Genomic DNA, 12,740 nt, shown 5'->3' on the forward strand with positions numbered 1-12,740 from the left:
CACAAGCTGATAGACAGGTGACAGAAGGAGTTAAATACGCAGTGATACAGAGTGATTTCTGTGCTAATCTGTACAAGGCAATGATTGTGTCTCTAAGGCACAATTCTTTGAACAAACAGTTAAGATCAAACAGTACATTGAGTATCCAGATTTATCTCAAGATCCCCTTACTCCAAATTTTGTAGGAAGAGAGAAAAACCCTATTTTTATAACGTTGAATAAAACACTTTCAAGTTACTGAGTGAAGTGTTCAGGAAATACCAAAGCACCCAATCTTTTTATTACAACATTTATTTTAGTATAGAAGGCACTTACAATACAGAAAGAAAAAAAATATGATAGGCACCAAAAGTGAAGTTAGAATTAAAATGACAAAGAAACAGTTTACCAGACAAAAGGAGCACCCTTCCCTGTTAACAATAGAGCACACAGAAATTAAGCCATTGGTGACTAACTTTTTAAACAGTTAGGGCTTATTTTTTTAATAGAAAAAGATAAAGGCTGTTCTAATGTGAACTGAAATTAAAAAAGAACCCCCTCCACACACCTGTACGAGGATGTGGGAGCTGGTGGTGTTCACAAACATGGGGCTTTTCAGCTCCGGCACTGCAGGAGGTCCTGGTACATCTCAATGAGGTGAGCAGCCTCTCTCTGCCCAGAAAGCACAGCACCGTGGGTAGTGGAATAATACTTCCTGTGAGTGGCCTCCCCTGAAAACATCACCTGCATTGGCTGAAGGGGATAAGAAAAGCAGAAAAGCTCAGTCCTTACTGTAAAGCAGGCACAAGGCTAAAAGGAGACAAAACTTCCTGTGCCCTCCCACATCCCCAGGAGCTGACACCAGTGTTTTTAGAGTGCTGGTTCTCAAAATCCCAGTGTGGTGTACCGCAGGGACAGGCACAGGACAGTCTGTCAATGTCAAGCTCGTCCTCCTTGCTGTATGCCTGCACAGATCAGTTTGCAGGGCTGAGGCACCATCACAGTGCCAGATACTAGCTCCAATAACCTCAAACAAAAAGGCACAAATCACAGAGCACCTTACTTCTCTACCGACTCCTCCCTTTGCTCCCCTAAATTATACTTTAACCTTTTAGGCATTAAGGATTTTTTTTCTGGACAGCAATTTCAGAAGGAAAAATAGTCATTCATGTCTCAAAACCCACAGGGTAAGACACAGTGTCTTATCTCTTACATCAATAGTTAGGTGCTTGCTAAAATTGCTGCCAACTCAGTTCTAAGGCAGGAATTTCAGGTACCTCTATTCCCCAGGAACTACAAAGAAAGACTGCAAAAGCTCCTGCTATCTTTTTTAATGGATTTCTGTGCTGAATAAAATTACATGGTGGGCGTCAGGCTCTGGGTGGAGGAAATGGACTGGGCAGCTGCTTGGAGGCTGCACGTTCATCACCCATTGTCTTTGGATTTGGACACGTAACCCTGAATGATGGGGTGAGCTTGGCTCAGCATGTTACTGCTCATCAGCTGAGCTGTGGTAACTACCTCAATATATGTGCTCTTGCTCTCCTTGCTATATTCAAGAAAGCAAAGGAAGTGTCTGAGGAGCAAATTCATTGTCCCCTGCCAATGCAGGAGTCCCCCAGCCAAGGACCGGGCCTCCCTCGCCCTCTACTGCCAACATAGAAAGATTTCCTAATACACACCTCTGACACATTCAGACTTAGACATTAGCAGGGTCATGTATTTAATGCGACTTATTCAGACTATGCTTTAAAATAGAATAACACATGCTTTCCTAAGGAATTCTGAACTGGCCAATAAGGCTAATGGTCATTAAACGCAGAGATCACAATTCCAAAAGCCACATGGATGAGCAGCTCTTGATAATTTCAGACAGAGATGTGGGGATTCCCGAGACGTTGGCATTCCAAACATTAAAGAGGTAAAATCCTACGTACACCATTTTTCCAGAGGGTTATGTATAAAAAAAAAATGGAAAACACACTACTAGAGGTGCAACCAGAGGTTGTCTCTTTTGACCAATCTCCCAGAAATCTGGCTACCCAGAGTTATGTTAGTCTTATTGCCAGAAAAGCAATTTAGGCCATACTTACAGTAGTTTTGGAGCTTTCAGCATAAGGCAGTGGTTTAGCGAGTTTCTCCACATCAGCCCCACTAGACCCAACTTGGGTGTAAGAGTAGGATCCACGGAAGTTGGGATTGCTGCCCCAGGAGGACCGCAGGATCCGGCGAGGTTTTGGAATGTTTGGATTCCCTAGGCAGAAAGCGGGAGAAGACAAAAATTAAGACCGTTGTTACAGACTCTGTAACACTTCAGCATGCTTAGCCTGCTATGAAGACGATCCAAATTCCCCCACTTTCTTCATCATGGCTTAGAGAGGGAGACATCCAACTGTAAAGACTACTTAGGCACTGCATTATTTAGTTCTACTAAACAATGATTTCATCGTGCCTTCAGTTCCTTAAAATCAGAAGCAGCCTACATCCGTGGTTCAGCTACCGCTTTTAGGAGTATTGAGTGTCAACCAGAGCTTTGAAATACAAGGCTGAAACAGAGCAAAGGCACCTGGGTGGCTTGCCAGAGTACAGTGTGAACACTTTCTAACCACTAACCCCAACATCAAAATATGGCACTGACTAGCAAATAAATATAACCTACAAACAAAATACATCCTACAACTGAATGTTGTTTCAGGAGTAACAACTCAGCATAACAAAGCCTCTAAAATACGCTCCTCCAAGAATCTTCAAAGCAGGAATGCCTTGGGATGGAAGTGAAAAGCCCAAGGGAGTCTGAGAACAGGGAGCGCTCAGATGCGTCAAGGAAATAAGTTATCACGTTTTATTTTTAAGGGCTGTGGGAAAGCCCAGGAGAACACACCATGAAAGCTGTTAGACAACACAACACCAAACAGAGCCAAAGCAGTCATCCATCACATTGCAGTACACAAAAACAATCACACGATGTATTTTCAAATAAAAGGAGTCTCTGCAGTGGGCTGGTGGTGCCTCTTCTGTAGCTGGTGCGTGTTCTCTTGTTCCACTGTCAAGGTACGCAGAAGATTTTCAACACAGGAGTCAACAAGTAATATGTTGACAAAAAGATGATTAACATTAGGAACACACAGTGTTACAAGCAATCAGATGCGGGCTTGTCAGCCTGCAGATAAGCCCACAGATCTACTAAAAGACTGAAATTTGTTCACAGAAGGGTTTGTGGAGCTATCAGCCCAATCAACAACTACATAAATCCAGCAATATTTAATAAGGCAATCGTTCAGACTGGTAAAAGCTTCATTCCTCTCTAGTGTTTCCCATGGATGACTCTGTACTCTGTATACAAGCAGGTAAACAGCAGCCTTCCCACAAGGGAATTATTCTTCATGGAGCAACTTCATCACAAGGGAAATGCGATGCAGCACAGCAACCTGAAGCATGTGGCTCTGGGCAGACGGCAGTTTCATGCAAAGATGCCTGAGCCAGCTGGCAGCATGGAGCAGGGCTGAGGCGCCTGGGTACATTAAAATGCAGCTGTACAGCTCCCAGAACCAAAGCCAGACTCTTTCCCTAGCACCATGCTGTGTGGTGCAGATGTACCAGCTCTCATGAGCTCCTTTAAGGTTCTCCAGCACATCGGACCGTGTGAGCATGATCCAAGTGTCCACTGCACAACTATTGTGCCCCTGCACTTCTCCATTTATGTACCTTTTAATGTGAGAAGCTGTTTCCAAGAGAAAAATCAGGAGACCTTCATTTCTGCTGCACACATAGGGGAGGAGCTTGATTGAAGGTCAGACGGAAACACGTAACACAAGCTCTGATCCTGAACTGTTGTTTGCAACTACAAAGACTGGGAAGGCCACACTAATTCAAGGAACATATTTAATTGGACTTTCTCAATCTGTTTTTAAATAGATGGATAGACATGTGCCTTTGCCTACAGATAAAAGTAACAATTAATACAGGTGTGGAAACTTTTAAGTTTCCACTGTCCAAAGAGAGATAAAATGGCTAAAAAGGGATGTTAGCCTTCGCTAAAATAGAAGGGCACATATCTTTATGACACAGATTTCCACTTGTGAAGCTATGGAAGATAACTCCACTTGCCCCAAACAATCCCGTCTTTACTCAGCTACTGTGAAGTGTGGCTACAGAGATTTATTGCATATAGGGCTGATTATGAGACACAGAATTATCATAAAATCAACTCACAGATCTAAATTAAGACACACAAATTTAGTTGCCTACCAGAGAGCAGAGTATCTAAGACCGTGTCAAAGCCAACAGAGATCTATGGTAGTACCCACACATTTTCTCCTACATCCACCAGAGAGACCGTAGGGTATTCCAGGCATCCACATGGGGCTCACAGGTATGATGCAGAACCTAAGAGAGATCTGTTCCCCTGGAGGACAGAGAGCACAACTCAGGGCATCTCCAGCCGCAGATTGACAAATCAGTGAGCTCTTCAGAAGGGAGCAGGCCTGCAATTACTGCCTTCTGGCTTCTAACACTCGGAGCTTAGCCAACAAAGAAAGCAGAGCAAGACTTCTAATTGTTCAAAAGCATCCCACTTAATCAGATTTAGAGGACGCTGCTTTTCAACCATCCAGTTGTGAAAAGCAGTAATTGTCAATGCTTCTTAGGTTAGAACAATCCTCAGAGCTTTTCACAGCAAAGCCAGATAATCTGCAACACTAACCTGCATGTGAAATTTAAGGTCACCTCGCAGAGAGAAATTCTCAGCACAAGTCTAAAAGAATGGATTTAACATAGGACTGGTCTAACACCCTCTGAAGCAAAGCAAAGGCCTCCATGAGCAATGGACTGGGAAAAACACAGCTAAAGATGGGAACCCACCTGGTAATGCATTAATTCTTTAATAGAAGAATAAAAAATAAGAACATGGGGGATTTCATACCCAGAACATGAAAGCTACAAAAGGCAAAGTGAACACTAAGAGGCTCATACTACCTACTTTCATTACTGAATATAAGGTGCTCTCTATACGCAGTAGAGAAAAGCTTCTTCAGAAGATGTTGCAGAGCACCAAATGAAGCGTGGAAGATCTGAACTGTCTTGTCGGAGAGTCTTTCTTTCCACTGAGTTTAGGATCCTAGAAGGACTAGTTTCCAAACTCAATAGCTGATTTACACGAAGCTGGATGGTGGGAAACACTTTAAAAGCTAGGTTTGGCGGTGCTAATTGGGTCAGAGGAGTCCAGTCATTTTCAGAAATTACTACAGTTAGATCACAGACAGAAGGCTGCTTTGTCCCTCCCCAACCAACCCCTAGCTGATCTAACCCACTCTCACCCTCCCAATGGAACAGATTAGTGGAGAAGATGGTAGGTGCATGGAGAGCTGAGCACGCTTCTGTTCTTTCAGCCTGCCTGGAACTTGGCCCAGATTAACCTTGACGTATTGCTGCTTCTGTGAACCTGCTAGGGAAAATGGGAGCAAGGGTAATAGGATAAACCCAGCCACCTTAGCAGGGGCATCCTGGAAGATCTGTGAAAAGCTTTTCTAGAAACTGACAAGTTTTTTGGTCAGAAAACGGAACAGGTCATGTTCCTGTACTGGGTGCTCCAGAAAAAGGTTTTCTTCTCACAGTTTTGAGCAGCTGAGAGGGCACCTCTCAGCTTATGCACAAAACATTCATTGCAGGGCAAGACACTGTTAAATTCAGTCTGAAATTCTCCAGGGTTAGATAACTCAGGATTAACAGAAGGCCGAGACAGAGATCACACTGCTGAAGAGTCTGATGGACAGTGACCAGGTGCAGTATCAGCTGGACCAGCAACTGCAGCACATACCAATGACCCAGTGCCAACGTGTTTCCATCCTGGGAGGAACAGAGGGAACACCCAACACACGCAAAAAATAACAGCGAAGGAGACCAAGAAGGAAGAAGGAGAGTATACTCCCACCTGCCAAACTAAGGAAGACCCAAAAAGCCAAATTCCCACTGATGAATCGAGGTGGTTTTTTTTAGAAAAAGGAGGTCTTAAGCAAGGAGAGCTGCAACAAACAAGGTTGTTTATATCCTCGGGGAGACGTCAGCACTGGAACAACTTGGCCTTAAGAGAAGAGCCTCCTGCTATGCCTGCGTAGAGCAGCAGTTGGCCTGCTGAGGTCAGGAGGAAAGAAGGCGTGTGTGTACTGACGCTGCAACATAACGCAGGGATACCCAACACCACTGAAAACAAACATCTCAGGAGGCAGAAGCTGTCCAGAGTCGAGCATTCACTGATTCATCCCACTTCTCTGCAGGCAAGCCACAGGTTCGTCATCCAACATAAATGCAACAATGAAGAAGCTGAAACAAGGACTCAGTTTTGGTCTCTGCATTAGGGTTTCTGAATCCAATGTCTACTCTACAATTTCTGAAGAGAGCGGTAAAACGTAAAACCTCTTTTGGCAGTAGCCAGTTATGCAGGTAGTCCTCAGCTTCCAGGACCCTTTCTCTAGATCTCAATGCTGTTGATAGTAAATGGTCTGTAAGCACAGGGGAAAGCTACAATTGTGAAGGCAAATTTCTTCAGTTAATTGGAGGTCCATGGACAAGTAGTAAGGCTGGAAATCCACTGGGTGTTGAGATTTGTCTAACATGAGCTAGCAGGTAGATATAAATAGATTAATCACAGTACTTACCTCTAGAATAGCATAAAATGCATCTAATCTTGGAGGATGCTGCTCATAATTAAGTATAAATTCAAAATCCTTATTTCAAGACTGCCAATGAGTCAACCACTATTTCTTTCAGCGCTACTACATTACACTTGCACTTGTACAGTGTATTCCATCAGAGGATCTCAAAGACCTCCACAGACACAAAAAGCCCTTTTCTTGGGAAGGTGTGCAACCTCTAGAGAAGTGACTGCGGACAAACTAAGGCCCAGCGTGTTCAAGTATTACCACTTTTAGTGATTTCATCTTGGATTTTCTCAATAATCATAATAATAAAACACCTAAGATCTGTCTTGCTCCAACTCCTGCCTTTAACGTGACATGTGCTCATTAAACGTGAAAACCGTGATGTCCAGGAAGGTTTAAGTGAGGTAGCCGGAAAATGGGAACTCTCAAGATCAACGGATTCATCAAAATTTAGGCCAATGAGATTTCCATATAGCCTCATGTTGAATGGAAGCCAGGGATGCGATTCAACTACCACATCTCAGCTGATCTAAAGAGGTCCAACTCCACTGGCTCTAAAAGAGCTATGCTGCTTTCCACAGCTGAGATCAGCTGCTGAAGAGTTATTTGTGATTAAATAAAGCAGAGGATGTGGAATCCTCAATCTGCCCACCACTTCCTGAGCTGGTTATCAGCCCCTCTGTATAAATAGCTTTCAGGCACACCCAAGCACCAGGTATGCTGGAAGCACACACACAGCCCATTCAAAGGGGCATAAAATGCCAAAGAACTAAAAATGACTTTAGTGCATTTCCTTCCTAGGGTTATTCAATACCCCAGCCCCGCTTTCCCTCTCTGCTCCACTCACCAAAGGAATCAAAACATGGCTGACCTGTAAATTTACGTAGCATTTCAGTGCAGGTTTCTGCCACAGTTTCATCATCACACTTCTCCATAATCAAAGCCTCTTCTCCACAGATCCAGCCACTCAGGACATGGCCGTACCTCTCCGGTGGGTAGAGTACATCAAAGCTGCAGATTTTCTTGTACCACAGCTCCTCAGGATAAGTCAAGCTCTCACTCTCTGCTTCATCTTCCCAGACAAACTGGATGCTGTTGCATTCAGAGCTCCAGAAAGGCTCTTCGAACTCCAGGAAAATCTTGTCAGTTGTATTAATTCCTAGTTTCTCAATGGCCATCACCTTCTCCTCAGGTAAGCGGGGATGAAACAGGCTCTCGTGGCGTTTCTTCAAGACTCCCAGGGACACAGTCACAATGACGTGGTCAGCTGGGATGAACTCACAGTCCTCACATTCTATGAAGACATCAGAGCCCTTGTCCTCCTCAGGGAGGTCACTGTTGTGGTCAGCCACCCTCTCAATCTCCTTGCTGACCGACTGGTTCCAGTGGATGCACTTAACCGGCTTGCGGAGCTGAATGACAGATTCGGGAATGGAGCGGGCCAAAATCTCCACGATTTTAATGAAACCGCAAGGAATGATGTGATGAGCCCCAGGGATTTCCGTCCATTCCCCAAATTCACTGAGTGAGACTTCATCCATGCTGTGGGAGCTGCTCTCACAACTCTCTACCTAAGGACCAACAACACAAAAACAACATTGTCACAGAGCAACTCATTTTGCTGTAACACAACATTGCAAGGGCACAGAGGAGCTGCGCAAGGCGAGTTGTGAATCCCACTCTTAAACTACATTATTTTTGCTAGTAAAGAAGTGTTGGCCATAGGATTTGACAAAAAAATCAATCCTTAGCCTTCCTTCCAACCAGGTAAACCATTTTGTCATAGTAACAAGCTGTATCAGATTTGGTTGCATCAGCCCCAGTTGTATCATCCAGAGTCCAGAGATGATGTCTTTGCTTCTGCATGATCTTGGGTTATGGTTCTGACCGTTTTCTATCATTTAAAACCCACCTCACTGGCCAGGGACTGCCTGCTTAGTGCTCCTACAACAGAAGCTGGAGCTATGTTACTCATACGCTCTTTCCAATGTTAATAAGTGTTCCTATGAGGAGCCATGAAAAACTTTTGGTAGCTATTTCTGCTGCCTGCAGCTTTCAACATGCTGTCAAATGGTCAGTGATCAGCAAGCTAACAATCTACAGGAGATGAGAGGACCCAACACAGAAGGAACTGAAGGAGACAAAAAAGGGAAATGTGCCAAGATGTGAGACACTTGCATTTGATTCACTTGATGTGATTATCAAAGCTTTAGATTCAGGACCTGTTGGTTAATGTTTGCAGGAATATTAGGCAGAGCTGTAGCTTCCAACAATCCCTGAAACAAAGGCAGGATATTCGGCCTGTCTTGTGATAAGTTTCTAATGATAATACCAAGGCATGGGACATAGCAATCTTAAAATCTGCAAATCACCAGAGTCACAATGATTCGCACACTGTAATTCTTTAAGCATTTTAGGCAAAGGGAACATTACAATTCCTTGCCCTTTGGCCAATTCCCTCACACTTGGGACAACTTTCCAGGCCTTTCCACACTTTAACAACCATGTTTGGAAGCCTGGCAAGCCTAGACCCTCTCCCCGTGGAGCATCCTGGTGCAGGGCAGGAATCTTTGTGCTGTGCTAAGATGTCAAGCAAACAAGTCAAAGTTGTCCCAAGTAGTTCACAGGCTGCTCCTGTGACTGTATTGACAAACAAGTAGTTTGTCAGCCCCTTCCTGGTCATTGCCCAATGACTCCAGTGAAAACTGAGCAGGCACTACTGCTGGGCCAGGTTGCCAGCAGTTAGGTCTTGAATAAGATTTATCCTCCAAGTCTGCTGTGGTCCTACCCCACCTGATAGCTGAGCAAGCACTCTCCATGACTCACCCTGGGCCAGTTCTGATGGCCCACAACAGAAACTCTGCACCCTGGGTCATGCAACAGGCCACTCATCCTGCCTGGATGCTCCAACAGGACACTCTACATTACAAAGATAACTATAGTTATAACTATAGTTATATAACTATAGTTATATAACTAACTATAGTTATAGGGTGATAGCTATTTTATTCTTTCAACCATGAAGGAAAAATGCCAGGGAGAAAAACAGGCGATTACCAAGACTATACTTTGACTGAGACACCGGTTAATCCCCTTTCTCTCAGCAACTGTTCTGATCTGACAGTCTTAAGTATCAGAAGCTTTGTTGTTCTCAGGTATTTATACATGAGAAGGGATTCAAAAGACTTGCAGAAAAGTCTCTGACTGTGACAACCTGTAGCAACCATAGAAGTAACCACCAGGAAAACCAGAGCTATATCAAATGACTAACATTGTCTGCATGGGTGATGTTACATGGATAACACAGTAAATAACAAGTCTTTACATAGCAGCTGTAGAGACACCCTGTGATACAAGCTCTTGGGTTAGGACATTGAGATATCAGAACAGCACTCAGAACACCTAGGTTCAAATCTCGGCTTTATCACAGATCTCCTATGAGACTCTTCAGGTCTTTACTTCTCTTTGTTTCAGCTTCCCACCTGTAAATAGTGAGTACCATACACTTACCCACATCACAGAGTTCTGCTTGCCTCCCCTGCCTCATTTCATAAGCCTTTAAGTCATTATAATTGAAATAGGAATGACTGTTACACTTTACTTGTGCAGTGCTTGATGCAGCATTAAGTTCTTATCCCACAGAGATCTCATTTAGGCCAAGGCATCAACGAGATAAAAAGAACTAGGAAAGCTGTGAGGAAAGATGATTAAGACATGGGTTTATATAATCTACCTTTGATTTTTTTGCTTTACCTTCAAAATGCTTTCTAGGGATTTCTTCAGCGAATTACTAGTATCAAAGTTACATTTCCTCTGGTCTCTGAGATATGGACAGAGGCAGAAGGGGATAAAAGACGCTCAGGTGGGATCATGGGGTCCCAGGTGTAAGGCACAAGACAAGACATTACTAAAAGAACCTGACAATAGAGTAGCTTCAGATAGTAAGAAAACATTAAATCACAGCAGAAAATTTAACATGGTCCAGAAGAGCCCCTTCTAATTAGAAAGCTGGAAGTTTAAGGTAAGAAGGAAAAAAAAAAAAAAAGTAAAGGCATTATTTCATTATTTCTTGCAGCCCACTGTCCTTGGATATGGCTCATAAAGAAGAGTTGTCAATATGAACACAAACTGCCCCAGCTGCAAGAGACCACAGAAAGCAATTCTCCAGTGATAGGCAAGGCTTAGCCAGGTGTCTGAGGTTCAAGATTTGTCTGCTCTTAGTTAAAACAAAAAAACAATGACATGCATACACACCTTAAGGTACTGCTGGATCATGGCTAGTTTCAGCTTCTTGACAGCCTCTGTGTCATCCGGATCGGCCTTGACACGTTTGCGCACTACGTCCCGTGTAAAGACGCCCACACTATTCTGGCTCTCAGCATTGACTGGTTTACCTCGTTGGAAGAATTCCTGAGTCAGGTTATAGACCTGCCAGAGACACGACAGAAAGACGGACAATGTGATTCACAGCACAATCCAAGCCCCAAGCAGGATGCTTTTTCCTCCATTCAGATCACCTTCTCTTGCCAACTTTAGAGATCAACTTTGGCAGTTTATTGTGCACTCTGCTCCAACACCATGTCAAATTGAGCCCACAGCTATACTGGTTAGAAGGCAGGAAGGAACACTTCCCTCCAGGCACCCCTACTCACCTGCAACAGTCTACTTAATAGTAAGTCATTAAGTTACCATTAACTTACTATTAAGTTATTTTTTAATTTGAGCATATCCATTCTATCACTTGCAGAAGACTAAGTGAGGCAGTCCTGCCATTTTCAGTAGCTAAGGCTTGTTGTTCCACCAGCTGTTTAGATACTGCAGCTGGATCATAAGCCGAGTAAGTGCAGACTGCAGAGCACCTCTACAGAGCAAGCTTGGGTTTGCTATGTGCAATTTCTGGCTCTGCTGAGCAGTGTCAGTCTGACTTGTCCCCAGTCTCCATCCAAAGTCTCCAGGGAATGAACTCAAGCAGCAGGACCCACGTGCATCCTTGCATCTGACAATAAGGCACCAGCTCTTCTCCTACCACAGTGTCTCAGACGCAATTCCAGGTGCAGACTCTATCTGTATCTAAAATTTTCTCAGGTTGCAGGGCTCAGATCTTTGACTGCTCCAAACTGGAACCAGCCCTCCCACCCTCTCCATTATTGTAATTATTTATCAATAATGCTCAGGAATACACCAGGCTGGGGGGGATTCAGTTTCATATTTAGTTTTCGGTTGTCCCCTGAAAAACAGTAAGCAACCAACACAGGCTTAGCAAAGGAATTTCGTATGCACACACGTTTCACTTGCTGAGCACAAGACAGGTACAGACCCACAGAAAACAAAGACATCCTCAGCAGCCCTCCACCAGAAGCCAGCCTGAGAAGGACCCACAGGAAAAAAACCTTCTAACAAATCATTGTTCTTTGAAGGAGATCTTCCTAACTCTTTTTTTAACCCCAGTTTTCTACCATACAAGCTACTTAAAAGCAAGAAAACAACCATCCACTTTGGCCATCTGCTTGTGGCTGTCTGGAGTAACCAGTGCTTCTGTTTGTAGGATTGCCAGAAGAGCCTGCAGTTGAATCATGGCCCTTCATTTCCATGGAAAAACTCCGAGGAATCTTTTAACACAGGAAAGCTTTTAAAAGATGCCTCCCAGAAGTGCAACTTATCCCCTTATTGACTTGTTTGTCCAGAATGAGTCACAGTCTCATTTATATCATGCCACAGGGCTGCACAGTACTCTTACAAATAGAGAGGCAAGATCCCTGCTTGGTGAGTTTTTCCTGTCAAATGTGGTTTGATTACAACTTATGACTCTTCTTTGGAGACAGATTATTCAGACACACTGAGGAGTTCAACTCAAAAGTAAACACCTGGCAGGAAGCTGGCAGAACTGTGACAGCCACTCCTTCAAAAGCTCCTACATCTTCTCATTCTCTGCTGATATGGCTAATTCATCACGTTGTAGTTTCTTCCCATCCCGATGATCCCCAGAAGCTTAATTTTCTCCTGGGTTTTAGGAGTAAAGTCCTCCTTAAGGAGGCAAAATAGAGGGACGATGAGGAAGGGGAGGCAGTCATGGAAAATACATGGTAGTGGCAGGAGGAAGAGAAA

At 43.9% G+C, this 12,740-nt stretch overlaps 1 protein-coding gene across 1 annotated transcript in view; it reads right to left on the bottom strand.

Moving 5' to 3' along the window:
• Nucleotides 1-275: 275 nt before the first annotated feature.
• SMOX (spermine oxidase) overlaps nucleotides 276-12,740 on the bottom strand; it is a 55,085-nt gene continuing 42,620 nt past the window's right edge. The window contains exons 4-7 of the mRNA XM_054202588.1: nucleotides 10,890-11,063; nucleotides 7,507-8,206; nucleotides 2,073-2,233; nucleotides 276-732 (exon numbers count right to left, since the gene is read on the bottom strand). Coding sequence (XP_054058563.1) covers nucleotides 595-732; nucleotides 2,073-2,233; nucleotides 7,507-8,206; nucleotides 10,890-11,063 — 1,173 coding nt within the window. The 3' untranslated portion in view covers nucleotides 276-594. The remainder of the gene's footprint in view (nucleotides 733-2,072; nucleotides 2,234-7,506; nucleotides 8,207-10,889; nucleotides 11,064-12,740) is intronic.

This window comes from Rissa tridactyla, chromosome 5 (assembly GCF_028500815.1).
Source record: "Rissa tridactyla isolate bRisTri1 chromosome 5, bRisTri1.patW.cur.20221130, whole genome shotgun sequence".
Classification (NCBI taxonomy): domain Eukaryota; kingdom Metazoa; phylum Chordata; class Aves; order Charadriiformes; family Laridae; genus Rissa; species Rissa tridactyla.